Raw genomic sequence first — 16,907 nt, forward strand, 5'->3', positions numbered from 1 at the left:
TTGAGGTTCAGTAATTCAGTGTCTGAGGAAGAGATCCAGCAAGGGAAGTGATATGAACACAGCAACCAGCGAGTACAGCAGCTCTCTGTTCAGCATCATACCTGAACTGATAAACTAAGTGTGAAGGTTTTGGAGAAGCCTGAGGGCAGGAAGATGTACTAGCCAGGCAGTATACAAGGTAGATTTGAACAATGGAATTTGCTGTTGGCATAAAAGGAGATGAGGCTATAGGAGATAAGGAGGTGGAGAGATTTTAACTATGCCTGAAGAATTCAGGTCACGGGGAAAAAAAGCAAAAAATAGTATGCGACAGGAAGAGAGAAGTGGGGGGAAGAAATTAAGAGAAGGAAGTAGGTTACATGTAACAGTTTCACAGGGATTTCTGTAGGAGCTTTAATTTGCTTTTCTGCTTTCCAGTGCTGTTGACTATGAAAAATTAGTTAGGTGCATATAGGAAGGGGAATAAGCATAATATCTGTCTAATTATTGTCTGTGGAGTGTACTCACTTCATTAGCGCAGGGAACTGCATCCCTTCAGCTCTTCCAGTAATTCACCAAGTATGGGCGAGGGCTGGCAGGAGGAACACTGACTCCTGTTTTACCCCGGTCTTGGGTGGGGAGGCCCTGCTAACACCTGAAGTATGCTTTGGAACAAGTCAACTGCCTCATAGATCTCACTTTTAGCCAAACATTTAATTCTGTATGAATTTACTTAACAATTTTTTTTTCTCTTCCAGTTACTATTTCTTCAACTGCAGAAAAAGGTAATTTTTAAAATTTTTTATGAATATGTGAATAGGTGCTTTGCATGCAAATCCTAAGGGACATAGAGTTTAAATGTACTCCTTTATGTGTGAGCTCTGTGTAGTGAGTAGATTAGTGCTAAGAAACAAGGTAAATATTGTACAGTTGAGTCTGTTTTGTTTCTAATACCACAAACTTGGGATGATGACAAGACCTGTGACTAATGCAAGTAATGCAACTATGATTTAAGTTTGCAATTATTTTTAAATGGGTACCTGCTAAAAACAGAAAAAGGAGAAGAGAGAAGGAACTGTTGCAGATCCAGAATTCTGTTTTCTGTTTAGGCCTGTGGCCTGAAAGATTTCTGAAAGAGGATTAATTTTTGTTATAGCGCTTAATGTTTTCCAAACAGCTTACCAAATTCCTCAGAATCCCATTCTTAAGGAGTAGTTAGAATTGTGCAAAACACAACCATTTCAAAAGTGGCCACACATTATAATTTTAAATTTCCAGGTCAAGTGTTTGAGGCCTTGTTTTGAGAAATTTTAATATTCATATTGGCTTTAGCAAGTATATGCCACAGCAGGTGGTCGTACACAGGATAGAGATACAAACTAAGAAAAAAAAATTCTATCATATTATTGCTGGGTTATTTATTTGGGAGATCATTTCAGCTTATGGGGGAGCACAAGTGGTAGATTAAGCACAGATTTGTACTTTAACCGTCTACAGATGGCTGTTTCAGACTGGTAAGAGGTTCTCATCTCTTAAATATTTTGCAAAAGAGCAAAGAACTGGAAGCTAATCTAGCAGTTTTCTTCCCAGTGAATATCTACCAGAACACTGTAAAAAGAAGGACTCTTGATGGAAGTTGTTGTTTTTCAACTTCTAATGGAGAGCTGAAAGAGTAGGAAAATCTTCAAAATAAACTGTAAGCCATTCAAGGTGTGAGCTTGTGTTACATTGGATTTTTTCATCCCATTTCACAGCTGGGCTTTACATAGACTTCACAAAATTCTGCAAGTTGCTGCTGTGCTTGCTGTTGACTTGTAGATGAATAAGTTTTACGTTCTAATTTCTGCTGGAAAGGCAAGATCCATGTCTCAGTTAAGGAAACCTGGCAATGTTTTTGTCACATAGTCAGAGCTCTATTTCAAATGCAGTGCCTATCTGACTGAAACAGGTTCTTCTAAATCTACCAGAGAAGGAAAATGTGAGATTAATTAATGAGAGTGACGGTATCACTGGAACCTGTTAGGCTCTTAATAGCCATCACCTGCATGCTGCTTGCACCTCCCATTCTGAACCATGTCATAGGCATCCTGTATGCGTAAATTTATCAACCATGAAGGTTGATTTTAAAATGAGATGTGAAGTCTTTTTTTGTTTGAAAAGAAAGCTGGCATAAGTTTTCTAAAGTTCTTAAAAGCCAGCTTGTGATAGCCAGGAATCAAGATCAGAAGAGTCAAAAGACCAAAGTACCAGGAACATTGCTATGCAAATCAATAACATGCATCTTAGCAAGTGTATTTTGCTCCATATTTTGGTGTAATAAGTACGCAGCAAAATGATTTGAATATAACAGCAACTTTTGATTGAACTAGTGGCAATTTCTTCACCCCATTAAGGTTCATTTTTTCTTTGTAATTTTATATTCTTGTCCAGTTTTATATCCGTTAGGATAGGGGAATAAAGTCAACTCTGAATCTCTGTTAACAGTATAATATACTACTGTTCTGTATTATTGCCTCCCTGTAATCTGACTCTGCCTTGGAAGTAGTATTAAAAATTATTCAGAAAAGAATGTTAAGGGCAAATCTTAGGAGGGCTTAGCGTATTTTAGAAGAATTCTGAAAGCATGTCTTAAGACACTGTCTTCCTGAAGCCATAAATTACGGTATAGTATGCATCAGTGCCTTTAAAAAGAATTGACTTCACTTGGTTGCAGCATGGCACTGAGAATCCTGGATTGCCTTAGTTTAGCCAAGACTTCCCTTGTGACTGAGTCTGGCTAAACTGGCAGATATTGGGGTTTGAGATTTTTGTTGTATTTTTTATCTAGCTTGTAATTACAAGAAAATGAACTGACTAGGAATGAATCTGGTTTACATTTGTACTGGAAACAGATGCAAGATGCTTCAGGGAGTAGTCTGTAGAGGAGCTACTGATACCCAAAGTGGTGGGTAGGTGGAGTGCTAAAGTAAAGCTGTCAAAAATGGTATCTTCCCTCCCTCTCATTTCCTGGGGAGCACTGACAGGACAGTTATGTGTAATCACAGTAGGAGTGGCAGCATGGGGGTAGGAAAAGAAGCAAGAATTTATTCAGAGTGAAGCCAGTATGGACTGCCAGTTGCAGGTTCTTTCCCTGGATGGTGCCCGTCACTGGCAACTGAGTACTGACCCTTGGTTTTTAATGATGGTGACAGATTGCAAGATCTCAGTTACATGAAGAGTACAAGAGCACTTTAATAGCTGCCTCTATCTAATAAATACTGGTAGCACTGGCACAGATCTGTACCCTTCACACAGCCAGCCGTGGTCCCTGTTATTCTGTGTTTTTTAGGGGCATTTACAGCCTGTGACAAAGCTTTGAGGTTCTGCTGTTTGATGCATTGTGTGTGCACTAAAAATAATCCTTCAAAAGAATCTGAATTCTGGGGTGATTTTTGTGGACAGAATAGAACTGTTTACTGTGTGAGTTTTGCTGTGCCTTGCCCTCCCCCGTATCTCATTTCCTCTTTCCTTCTATTCAATTTCTCTCGCCCTCTTTTCCACCTAAGTTCTGGTGTGTGCCACTGATTCCACTCCAGTTTCACATCCTTCTCTCCTCTCTTCCAAACCATTTTCTCATGCTTTAATTGCTTAACCACGTGTTTGAATGTACAGTATGGTTTTAATGAAAGACAATTCCTAATTATGTAGTGCCTACTATAGTAATACACAAGTTCTTTCCTATTAGGAGACAGTTTTAAGATTACTTTAGAAAAAGGTTTTGTTTGTTGCATTTTCAGTCAGCTCCACAGCTGAAAATCTGCCAAATCTGCCTCTAAGGTTGGAGGAATCAGAGGCAAAAGTAAAAAGCATAATTATCTGAAGAAAGCTCAAATGCAGTTTTTTGTTTTCATTGCAATAAACAGTGAAAATCCTGAAAGATGATAAATTAAAGCAGTGTCTTCTGTGACTGTGCACAAGCATTTTCTGAGCTGTTGGAAGTTCCCAAAGTTTTGAACCTTTTTTGCCATCCATGAAGTACATCATGCAGCTTCTCAGAGGACTCTATCTGTACAGAAAAGTAGGTCAAGTTTCCTACTTACTGCAAGTGAAGATAATATAAATATTTAATATGACTTTTCTAAGACTTGCAGTTCTGGCACAGCTGATCTGTTTCCTCTTGACAAGTGATAAAAGAAACCATTAGAGGAAACAAGAGTGGAAGGAGCTTCCTGGGTCATAAGGTCTGGATTTCTGGTCTTTAACACAGCCATATAACACAGACTCATTAGTAAATCAATTGAGCTCCCTGCTAAAGCCAGCTACATTTTGTTGCCACTGTGACTATAATAGGACTTTTCCAGTTGGTATTTCTCAGGTGATTTGAAAGAAGATAATAAAAATCTTTAACTCACAGCTGGCATGACTGGAGTGCAGTACTCTCCAAACCCCTGTTTGGGGATTTTTACTGTCATTGATGTCCAGTGCCTTCTGTAATGGCACAGTACTGTGCTGTTTCTATTAGAAGTAGAAATTATGTTGAATTATGTAGGTCAGTAAGTAATCAAGTACTGTGTGATAATCTAGAACAGAATTACAGTGTCGTCTTTATTCAAAAAGGTTAGTCACTTACATGCCAGAAGTGAGGATGTGAGGCTGTGTTCAGTTCTGGGGTTTGGGGGTTTGAGGTTTTTTTGTTTTGGTTGGTTGGTTGTTTGGTGGGGGTGGTTTTGTTTTGTGGGGGCTTTTTTTTGTGGTTTATTTTGTTTGGTTGGTTTTTGGGGGGTGGGTTTTGTCGATTTGTTTTTTCCTTCAAAATCTGTTTTGGAAAGTTCAGCAAGGCCAAGTGCAAGGTCCTGCGTGAGTCAGGACAATCCCAAACACAAGTACAGGCTGGGCAGAGAATGAATTGAGAAGCAGCCCTGGGGGAGAAAGACATAGGGGTTGATGAGAAGCCCCAGTGGCTCAGCAGCATGTGCTCGCAGCCCAGAAGGCCAGCGGTGTCCTGGGCTGCATCCAAAGCAGCGTGGGCAGCAGGGCCAGGGAGGGGATTCTGCCCCTCTGCTCTGCTCTGGTGAGACCCCACCTGCAGTGCTGCATCCAGCTCTGGGGTCCCAGCACAGAAAAGGCATGGATCTGTTGGAGTGAGTCCAGAGGAGGCTACAAAGATAATCAGAGGAATGAAGCACCTCTCCAGCTGAAGACAGGCTGAGGGAGCTGGGGCTTGTCATCCTGGAGAACAGAAGGTTCCAGGGAGTCCTAATAGCACCTTCCAGTACCTGAAGGGGACTACAGGAGTGCTGGGGAGAGATGTGTTACAGGGGCACGGAGTGATAGGACAAGGAGGGGGGAATCACTTCAAACTGAAAGAGGGCACATTTAAATTAGGTATTAGGAAGGAATTCTTTATTGTGTGAATGGCGAGGCAGAAGCAAAGGTTGCTCAGAGAAGTTGTGGGTGCTCCATCCCTGGAAGCATTCAAGGTCATTTTGTGAATCTATGATAAAAATATTATTTCCTTGAGGTAGAACAGCTATCACATTTGGGGAGTGAGGGTGGGTGTTGAATTTTTTTTAAGTGAACAGTCCTAGAGTGCTAAGTGTAGTTATTTAGCCCTCCTCAAAGATCAGGAGGTTTGTTTCTTGTTCTTTTCAGCTATATTCACCGAATTCTTATTTGTATTTTATTGCAGTTGTCTACCTTGTGGTTTTTCATCTGTCATTTGTCATGTTTGTATGGTCCTATGGGAAGACAATTTTCACATCTCCTGCAACCCCCTCTAATGAGGTAAATGCAACGTTAGAAAAAGTGTCAATGCCTTTTTTATAAATAGCTGAACAGTTTTCAGTGATGAAATTTGTTTGCAGTACTGTGTGATTCACCTTGCCCTTCTCATTATCTAAAATAGAACAGCATGACAGTGCATCATGAATGAAAATGATCAAGTTACTCTTAAAATACCATATGCTTTGTGTAATGACATTTCCTTATATGAAATGTGTGTTTAAATCATCACAAGTTTGGCAGTCTTGTACAGTGCTATGCTATGAAGTAGCTTGCTTGAAGCCTGAAATTTTTAAAACTGGTAAACGAAATGCGGTGACGACATTTTTATATTTCCTTTTTAGGCAGTTTGGACCTTTGTTTGGGTAAGAAAGGATAGCAATGCAATGTATACTTACAACCTTTAGGACTGAACCCACTTATTAAGCAAGGGTTAAGGTTTAGGAACATTGAGACGTGACTACATAAAGAAGCTTTATATAATGGCAAAAGAATGCATGATGACTGTAAGAAGTTGTGTTTTGAAAAAGAACCATATTAATTCCAATAAGCCTGAGATGGAATATCTTGTTTTCTGTAATGTGTGTATGTAAGGATTAAATACTGGCACTGAATTTAAAATACTGCCCTTCTCTTCCTTGTTTTTACAAGGCTTTGAGACTGCCTAAACTGTTTGAGGCATAGGTTGCTCTGTGGGGGTTGAATTTTTATTCTGTTTTTGGCAAGACTGACATTCAGTGCTAATGTCAACCTTAAACATTCTTGAGAAGAGTTATTCCCATGCTTCAAAGAAAAAGCAAACACTGCACTGTAGTGCTCAATTATGGTTTAGAGATCTGTATGTTAAAGCTATAGAATATAAAGTGTAAAAAGCTAAACACTATTCTGCTGTTTAGCTAAGCAAAAAGTCTAAATGAAGCTGTTGAAGGGTCTGGAGAGTAAGTCCTGTGAGGAGCAGCTGAGGGAGCTGGGGGTGTTTAGCCTGGAGAAAAGGAGGCTCAGGGGGGACCTTATCACTCTCTACAGCTGCCTGAAAGGAGGGTGTAGCCAGGTGGGGGTTGGCCTCTTCTCCCAGGTAACAAGTGGCAGGGTGAGAGGAAATGGCCTCAAGTTGCACCAGGGGAGGTCTGGATTGAATTCTAGGAAAAATTTCTTCACTGAAGGGCTTGTTGTCAAGCACTGGAACAGGCTGCCCAGAGAAGTGGCTGTATCCCCATCCCTGGAGGTTTTAAAACATGTATAGATGTGGAATTCGGGGATGTGGTTTAGTGGTAGACTTGGCAGTGCTGGGTTAATGGCTGGGCTTCATGACCTCAGATGTGTTTTCCAACCAAAATGATTCTATGATTCTATGAATTGCTAAACCTAAAAATTCAGAGGGGCTTGTCTTCAGGGTAATTTGTTTTTGCTTTCTCTGGGATGGTTTTGCAGGAAAATTGTAAAGTTAAGCAGATTAAGTAATTAAAATATGGTTGAAATGGTGTTATTCTAAGTTTTATAAAGCTGTATGAACTAGAGCTGCTCTTAATGCTAATGCCTAGTAACTTTTACTGTCTGCTTGAATTCTTCATTAATAGCAAACTTATTCTGACAGTAGTTTTCCTGTAGTTAGAGTGATTATGTAGCAGGCTTTTTGTATTCAGCAAGTGAAAGGGATGGCTTGGGCATATGGCACGTAATGAATTTTTTGTATATTAACTGTGAAGATAGATCAGATGTAATAAAATTTTCTTCTACAGCTAGCTTTAAACAGAAAAAAAGAAGGGAAAAAAGACTTATTCCACCATAACAGCAAAAAAACACTCAAAAAATTTTGAAAAGCAAAAAGCCAACCAAATTAAAAACCTGCAGCACTTTTTCTGTTTCTGGGAAAATCCCTTCTGTTCATGTACCAGTGAGTAATTTATGCTGGTTATACTTAAAAACAAACATGACTTCAGAATCTTTCCATTGTGTGAGAGTGTAAACGTATATATTTTTAGTCATTCAAATTGGCCATTCTTGCAAAACAAATAGCATCCTGTGATCTTACTATTGAACTAAAAAAAAGATTCTGCAGCTGCTGTTGTCTTAGTGTAATCCCTGTACATTTGTCCTAAGAAAGAACAATCAGCATTATACAAGATCCAGAAAGAGGAAGGAAACAAAGGGATTCTTTCTGTTTTCAATAAGAACTGCTGGAACCTCATTGGGAATTCTGTTTGCTATGTGGTAACAGACAACTTTTGATGTCTTTTAACATATCCTGCTATTTTCCTAAGAGACTGTGGTCTCATGGCCCTGTTAAGTTCTGAAATTAGAACAGAAATGTAGTTTTTCAGAAAACCAAAATCCTATCCAGGATTTTTGGAGTAATACTATGATGTTACGTGGACAAATTTAAAAGGTTTTAAATATTGTTATTTGGTTCCTTTTCTATTCACTCATTGGTTTTCCTTGAAATGTCATCTAGAGGGAGTACTCGTGTTTCTTGCAACCGCTGCTTGATTGCAGGTCACAGAGACCTGGGTCACCCAGCAGACTCACAAGGGTAGTAGGGATTAAGGTGTTTTGCACCACTGTTTGCTGGAATGATGTTTCACATCTGTCTTAAACTTTTGATGTGAGCGTCTCCAGTTTTCATACTTGAATAAATATCTGAGTGATTAAATGTAAATAATGAGGTCAAACTCTTGGTGATGGCTGAAATGTTAAACTTTAATTTCATCCTTCACATAGATTAATTCTAGTGTCTGGTTATTTAAAAGGGTATTATTTAAACATGTTTCATGTTTCACCCTTGAAGGGTGGGTAGGCTCAATTACTGGGATGATACTGTATGTGACAGGAGGCTTAACTAGATTCTGTGAGCTATGAGGCATCTTGCTTGCATTCTGGGTTAGGAAATAGCACAGGGAAATTGCAGCAATGTCTTACTGCTTCCTCCTTTCTGTAAGTGGAGTCTTCGTTGTTGCTTACCAACTGACTGTAATCCAGAAGAGGAAAAAGTACAAGATGAGGGGAAAATCCATGTGAACTAATCATGCACATGTTTTTGGTAGGAAAATACGGTCATAATAAATCACACTAAGCCTGTTTTTGTTCCAGCTGCACACATAGCATTTTCCACTCTTTACCATGAATGCTTTGTGTATGTGCTCATAAAGAGGGCTCTTGTAGTCCATGCAGGAAGCTCAGAGTTTAGAAGTGCTTCAGAACAGAAAAATACCAAAGAAAATAGCAATTTCAGCCCCTGCTGCACAGGGCCTTGTCAGCACGCTGTGTTTTGTGGGGCTTACTGGTAAATACTATTTCAGTGGATACCAAGCTAAGTGTTTCACAAATGAGTAAAAGCTCTCCAGGTTTTTCTGGTAAAGGCTTATATTTCAGTGAGGCTTCAACAGGAATGCTCGTCAGGCTTTACTCAGAATTGTAACGCACTCTCAAACTGTACAGGCTTTGCTGGAGTTTCTTTCAATACAACTTATGAATTTTGAGACTAGTGTTCACTGTTCCTAAGTTAAAATTCCAGTTAAACTCTTTCAGCTTCCGTGCTGGAACTGTGAAGCCCACCACACCCCCACCTGCCTTTTTTCCCCCACGATGTGGTTTGTATTCCTCTCTGTGTTAGAGAGGAAGTGGGATAAGAGAACTTCAGCGCCTTGTAGCAGCGAAGGACTGTTGCACCTTCCTCTTGTTCACAGATTACTTAATTTATGCTTATTGAGAATTAAAGGAAGGTTTGCACCTTAAAGCTCACCCTGAGTCTCTGCCTTCCCTTGTGTTGAAGAGAAGATGCTATAGATAATGGAATGGAGTTAAAGATTATTTTCTCGAAAATACATCCAGAAACATGGAGTTTCAAGGATCTCTTGTAGCATTCTTTTTCTTTGTTTACATGGTGCTGTTGGGTCATTGGGTGGGGGCACCCAAAGGGTCTTTTCCTTGGAAAACAAAGTAATAATTAATCTCTTCCCTTCTATCCATTTTCTCCTTCCCTCCTAGTTCTGCTTGTCAAAAGCTGATAAAGAACAATATGAAAAAGAAGAGAGACCAGAATCCCAGCAGGAGATTTTGAGAAGAGCTGCTAAAGACTTGCCTATCTATACAACAACAGCATCAAGAGGTGAGATATAAAGATAATTCCATGCTCCTGAAGTTGCTGGTTTATTCATTTGTTGCTATTGAATGAACAGTATATTAAGCACATATTGCAAATGCCATATGTTTTGTTATTTGTTGGGCCTGGTGTTTAATTCCTGAGAGAAACAGCAGTCCTTTTTCTGGTGATCTCAACATAAAGCCACTACTTGAAATTTAAAAGAAAAAATTATCTTCTAGAAAGCAGAGAGATGACAGCAGCTATCTCTAGCTGTGGCTATTAAAAATAAACACAACAAAGAAATATAGGTAAGATAGCTTGAAATAGGGAAATTCAAACGTGTTGCTCAATTTTATAATCATCTTTATCCCCATTTAAACTTTTCCTTCTGACCTGTTTTGGTTCAGCATGAGGAGAAATGTACTTAAGATCTTAACATACTTTTGCAATTGAAAAACAAATAAGCGTTATTTCATTCCCATCTGCAATTCAGTACAAATCTAGTTATGGACTATTTCTGCATTTGCTTTTAATATATGTAGCCATTTTATTCCAATTTATATATGAATGATCTGTGAAAGTGCTGTCTTATGCATATGTATATTCTTTAAAAATTCATAGCTTTTATATGTGTATCTATCTTTTTCTCTTTCTTGAAACTAGCAACCCTGTAGAGTTTCCAGAAACATAAACTACGCAGAATAACCATTGCTGAAGTTTACTGTGACTTTTCCAAATAAAGTCTAAGGACACCTGGCTCTTTTGAATACAAGCTTCCCTTTAAGAGAATCCCAGTCATAAGTTCCTGGAGTGGTCTGGGAAGCTGTTGCCAGCTCTTATCAATTCTGTTTAGCTGTAGGTGTTGGCTTTCCTTCTGCTTTCAGGCTGCCTGTGCTGGTGTCTTATTTCCATTGAGGAAAGCCTGAAAGTCTGTTTAAAAATATCCAGGAAAGATGAGGAAGAACTGATATACTGAACAGTCTGATAGATCACTGTTTGGTGAAGTGGATAGAGAAAGCCAGTGCAGAAGGTTGACTTGCTGAAAGAATGTAGTTTCACAATGGGATGCCTTAGTACCCTCTGCAGAGGTGAAAGGGGGATCAGTGCCAGAGGATGAAGGATGGGAAAAACTGGGAGTCAGAGAGTAAATGGAAATGGACTCAGTAGAGTAGTAATAGATTCTTTTGAATACTTTTGTATGTTACATTTCTTTAAAAAATCAAAACTACATGTCATATGGGATTAGGTGTGTGACAATCTGTGAGAACAGGTGTAGCAGGGGAGGGCAGGAAGCTCTTTTAAGATCCAGTTCATGTTAAGGGGGAAAGCTTTCATAAAATCAGATGAGTTCTACTGACCTGACCCTTGCACTTGAATACAGCAATCAGATACTGTGATCGATGCCAGCTGATCAAACCTGACCGCTGCCACCACTGTTCTGCATGTGACATGTAAGTGTCTGAATCTGGAATTACAGATTTTTCTCTTTCCTGAAATCATCACTTTAGTGTGTTCATGTCTTCAGTGGGTCAGTTCCTTCCAGTGGTACAATATTATGGTGCAGCCCTATTGTCTGAAGTGGTAGAACTTTTTAGGAAACCTGCTTGTAGCTTTGTAAAACAAATCTTATATTAAAAAATAAGTTAATTACAAAGTAAAAAATCATAGATTGAAAGTAAAGAAAGGTAGGTCTGAGATACCAGCACCAGCAAAGGCTTATTATTGAACTGTTTCATTGTATCTTGTTCCTGTAGTACTAAACAGATGTGTTCTACTAATAATGCCAAAAATGTTTATCTCAAAAATTGACAGGAGAATCACATGCCTTTAACATTTCAAAGTCATCACTGCTATTCCCTGTTTTCTTTGTGAATCATCAGGGAAGTCTGCACAGGCACTGGAGGCTGAGGCTCTGCATGAGACTTCAGTAGGCTGAGCTTGAGGAAATCTCGTTAACTGAAGAACCTAATAAACGTCTTTTGGCTAAAGTCAAATTTGTTAGCAAATACAATGAACATCTCTGTGTCTGAAGTGTCTAGTATCTGTCTTTACATTAAAACTGGATTAAAATGGCATGTGGACTATTCAAATTACCCTTTGTGCTGCTCTTTTCCTCTATTAGCTTTAAAAAAAAAAGGCAAGCAGCAAACAAAATGGTAGCAAAAATAGCCCTTAGGTAGACTTAGTTGAAGTGAATGCCAGGCGAACATACCTTATCCACACAACCCTGAAAGATCCTTTGGATTTGTTTTCTCTGGGCACGCATAAAACTAGTGTGGCTTAATGAACTGGTACACGGTGTTGCTCAGTAATGTTCCCCATGCTAATTTAAGAAACTCTCCTCATAACTCTTCTGAATCTCAATTGGTCCTTTAGGGTGACAGAATGGCTGCTCTAATATAGAGAATGTGGATATGATTGAGAAGGGCTTGAAAAAGATACAGTAGGGCAAAATACTTGAATCAATAAATAAATCAATAAAATAAAAATAAATCAATAAATATAATCAACAAATCAATAAATAAAATACAACACCCAAAACTGTAGAAGCTAAAGTTGCGTCTTAGAAAGAAAATGTATTTTTTGTCTTAACTTGCTGGAAATTCTCTCTTTCAGATGTGTATTAAAAATGGACCACCACTGTCCATGGTAAGTTTATTTTAAAATAAAATCAGTATAAGAATGATGAATTAAATGCTGCTTCAAAAATGCCCTTCTGAAGTAAACCTTGATTTTCACAGAAGTCCTTTAATATGTGAGAATAAATCTTGTTCCTAATGTTTGTTGTGGCATAGAGTTGTAAGCCCAGGAGTCCAAATTGTACAGTTTCTCCATGTATAGAGAAATCTTGGCATTAATGAGACTGTGAGAAAAGGCATTTCTTTCTTTTGTTTACGCTGGTGGTGTTAGCAGGAGAGGAGATACCCACTGCACTGGGAGAATCATTTCTCGATTCTAGATGATATGTATGACCCACTCTTCTGCACTTTGTATTCACTGGTAGTCAGTAAAAATATTACCTGCTATCACTGTGAAAAACACTGCTACCTGTAGTTGACTTAGAGGTGGTTTTGTAACCAAAGCAGCGTCCACTGAAATTGATGGCAAGGTTCATATAACTTTCTGTGGTGACTGCAGTTAGTTTGTAGTGGGAGATGCTTCCTATGCAGACTGTCTGTATCATAATGCTTTGCCAGCTCATGTCCTGTCCTACAGAATCATGGGGGGCAAAATTCATTTGAGAGGCCCATATCATTCGGCCTGAGGGAAGAAATTTCCTTCCAAATAGTGGCTTAAAATGCTTCTGAAACACTAGTGCCAGAATATTTTGGACATACCACTGACATCATACACATTTTGCTCTGCAAAAGCTGAATGTATTGTGAGGTTTTTGTTTGTTTTATTTTTTGTAAACCTTAGTAACCTCTTTTTCTTTCCCCTCCTTCTAGGGTGAATAATTGTGTGGGATTTTCTAACTACAAATTCTTCCTCCTGTTTTTAATGTATTCCTTACTGTACTGTTTGTTTGTTGCTGCTACAGTCTTGCAGTACTTCATAAAGTTTTGGACAGTAAGTTCTAAGGCTTTTTTTGGTTGTTGTTCATTTGTTTAATCCTGCATGTGTTATTGAAGGCTGCATCAGCATGTTGTCACTCACAGTTTACTCTGTTCTGTGGTTCACTATCGTTAACGACATCAATCAAAGTGACTGAAGCAGGAGAACCTTATGAATTTTGATGAATTAAATGTATTACACTGCCCAGGATGAGTAACTAGGGGAAGGAGTTTTGATGAGGACACTGTGCAATTTCTCTGCTCCATCAAAATTGAGTGGCACAGCTCAGATTTTTATGAGACTATGGGGTACAGATATGTAGATAAAGAAAGAACTGGCCATATCAAACAATTACATGTATGTATGAGTATATATATGTATATATAAAAATACTGACAAATGTGAAATATAAATAACAATTTTGTATCTTCCTAGACTTGTCTGTGGATAATCTGCTGCCAGATAAGGCAGATTAATTTGCTGGGACCTGACTGAGCTCTGTTTTGGAGTCCCTATGTAGGCATGTCTGAACTTGATATTAGTGGCTTTTATTGATCTGGTATGGGTAGAATGCTAAGATATGTACAGTGTGGATGTTATACATCTTCCTTGCAACTATTATCAGTTGTCAAAGGGATAATACACATACATGCAACTTAGTAGGTTTAATAACATTTATGTGAAGGCAACCATCCTTGTATGTCAGTGTTATATTGCTCCTATCAGTTTTGTTCCTTTCACATTCCAGGCTGAACTGAGTGTCTTCTGTAGTTGTTCCTTTTCATCTACAAAAACTTGTACTGTGCCTTCCTGTCTCTAGGCTGAAGTGTTAGTGGCAGAATTCCCTTAATCCATTTCCATTAACGAGCATGCGAAAAATTACCGCAAGTGGAAGGGTCTCAAGCACATCCTTGAGTAAATAACACCATGTGTTTCTTAGATGCTGGCTGCTGTCAGATTAACTGGGAAAAGCAGTCATTATCTGCAGCAGTAAAAATAATCTTTATTGGAGCAAAAGGTTGCTGCCATGTCAGGGTAAGAGAAGCTTGCTCCTCATGTATTCAAAGTAGCTGTACTTTGAGACAATTGGCATTAGGTAAGTTGCAAATGGTAGTTGCAAATGGTGCAAAAAAATTTGTTTATGCTCATCTAAACCTGTGGGTCTGATCTGCCAAAGTACTGTTTCTCTTAATTTGTCAGTTTTGTATAGCAGCCTGTCACTGGAGAGCAAGGAACTATGTGGGAATTGAGCTGTCAGTACTGTGAGATGAAAGCCATAAATGTGTTTATCAGTCATAGCTGGGTCTTAAAAGATATTTCAAATTAAATGGTCTGATTCTGCTGTTCAGTCTTGCTTGGCTATAAATAGTTAAATTTTCAGTCCGTGAATGTGCCATTTCCAAACATCTGCCTGGCTGCTTTCCAGTGCTTTGTACACAATTTCTAAGGAAACTGTAGATGTGCTCTTGCACATTTACTAGTCAGTGCTCGAGAAAAAAAAAAAAAAAAAAAAAACAAAAAAAACCCCTTTGCTTTGTTACCTTATTTTATAATTGCTAGTGCAACAAAAAAGGCCACAGGACAACTGACTACAATGAACAAACATTTAATACCAGCGTTTGCAGCAGGACTCTTCCAAAGCTCACCGGACACAATAATGAAGTGGACTCTTGAGCAGAGGAAGTTAACTTAAGAGGGATTTCTTTTTTTTTTTTTTTTTTAATTTAGTTTTTAAAAATGCTTCCTGCAAGAATGGGCTACTTCTGAAATGTAACAATAGACAATGTAGTTGTGTACTTGCACTTCTTGCTTTCAGTTCCAGATGCTGCCAAGACAGAATCTGGCGATGCCCTGATCTTATCAGTAGAGCAGGTCTCTGACTCACTTTACTCATTAAGTCACCCACTCCACAAAGCTAAGACTCCTCTGATCTTATAACCGATTTATTAAAGTACATTTCCAGAAGGAGGTGGCAGCTCCATAATCATGTAGGCTTGCAAAATTTTGTATATCACTTGTATGTAAGCTTTTAGGCAAGTGGTGTTGACTGGAAGGTTCTCTCTACATCTGTATGCAAACCAAAGCAGAATGCTGCTGACATGTGCTGTCTGTACACTGCTTCAGTATATTTCTAGTGCTCAGCTTTGTCTGCTGCAGTATCAGACAGATTGCTGTTCGGACATTATCTGTTGGAGGCTCTCTGGATGCACGGAACCACAGAATATTTTGAGTTGGAAGGGACCCACAAGGAACATCGAGTTCAACTCTTCAGTAACCGTCCCATATGGAGATTAAAAACCCACAAGCTTGATGTTATTAGCACCATGCTCTAACAAACTGAGCAAATCAATGTTGTTTTTTCCCCTCAAAGTTTGACTGTAGGAAATGTTACAGTATACTTTCAGAAGGTAGTGCGGTTTTTTTGCTTCCTCACAGATGTTTTTCAGAGACTGTGCAACAAACTGCTGGATATATCCAGTGTTGAACAGAAGTGTGAACTGCTTCTTGGGGAATGTAGCTTGGGGGAAGAACTTGTAATGAGGTTGTGGAGGTGTATATGCTAACTACACAAATGTAGCAATCCATTGTTTTGCACTGTTGATAATACTTGCATAGAGATGTGATGCTCCTACGCAGATACTTGGAAACATTGTCAGACACGCACACCTACCGAATCCTTCTGTTGAAGAAAGCCTTTGTGTTTCTCACTTACATGTGCAAGACTTTCACACAGCACCTTTCATGCTCTATGCAGAAGTGCTGAAGAAAGGTCTTGATTCTGTGCATACCATAGTGGAACAGGTGCACTCGCTGGAAATGTTTACCACAGGCTTGCACCCTGATGCTAAAATCTGTTCTGTAGATCAAGGGAACGTGACTGCTTTATTTATACTCATAACTGCTTTTTCTATACTCATGACATTTTTATTTCTACCTCAGAGGTTGTTAAAGATGAGCAGATAAAATGTCAGTTTTACCAAATGTATTTGACACAAACACCTCACTGGCTGGACACCCAGTGCTTGGTGCCTTGTTTACACAGTGCACGGTGGTGCTTCCCAGCTTATATTTGTGTCTACTCTTACTCTTGCTGCACTGCCTCTTTCTTGAAACCGTTATGTTTTCCAGTCATTTTTGGTGTCTTTCACTGTCCTCCAAATTAATTTTCTGTCCTGAGTATAGCTAAATAAAGGATGTGATACATGCCCTGGGTGGATGGCATGTGCTTCTGCAAAACTTTGGTTGTATTAACAAAAGTGGGAGTAAAAAAACGGAGTGATTCCACATCATTAGTTAGAACTCATTCCTCTTGCCTATACACTAAGGACATAGACCAGATCTGAGGTTTTTTCCAAGATTAGGCTAGACCTATCTACTAAAAAATGAGGAACAAATCAAGCTCAGACAGCACTTTTTTGTTTGAGGGGTTTTATGACCTGATACACAGTCAAATGAATGTGAAGGAGTTTGTTGGGGACTCTTGAATAGTGACTGGCTTCAGCCTATTGTGTGCTAAGTAGTTCAGATTGTG

The 16,907-nt window shown here is 38.9% G+C and overlaps 1 protein-coding gene across 6 annotated transcripts in view; it reads left to right on the plus strand.

The window, feature by feature from the left end:
• Positions 1-16,907, plus strand: part of ZDHHC20 (zinc finger DHHC-type containing 20) — a 47,470-nt gene that overhangs the window by 17,261 nt on the left and 13,302 nt on the right. For all 6 annotated transcript variants that reach the window (XM_017730787.1, XM_017730785.1, XM_017730784.1 and 3 more), the window contains exons 2-7: positions 738-764; positions 5,648-5,742; positions 9,724-9,844; positions 11,202-11,271; positions 12,437-12,469; positions 13,270-13,390. In XM_017730787.1, the coding sequence (XP_017586276.1) occupies positions 5,683-5,742; positions 9,724-9,844; positions 11,202-11,271; positions 12,437-12,469; positions 13,270-13,390 (405 nt within the window). In that variant the 5' untranslated portion in view covers positions 738-764; positions 5,648-5,682. The remainder of the gene's footprint in view (positions 1-737; positions 765-5,647; positions 5,743-9,723; positions 9,845-11,201; positions 11,272-12,436; positions 12,470-13,269; positions 13,391-16,907) is intronic.

The sequence above is a fragment of the Corvus brachyrhynchos genome, unplaced genomic scaffold, assembly GCF_000691975.1.
Source record: "Corvus brachyrhynchos isolate BGI_N302 unplaced genomic scaffold, ASM69197v1 scaffold363, whole genome shotgun sequence".
Classification (NCBI taxonomy): domain Eukaryota; kingdom Metazoa; phylum Chordata; class Aves; order Passeriformes; family Corvidae; genus Corvus; species Corvus brachyrhynchos.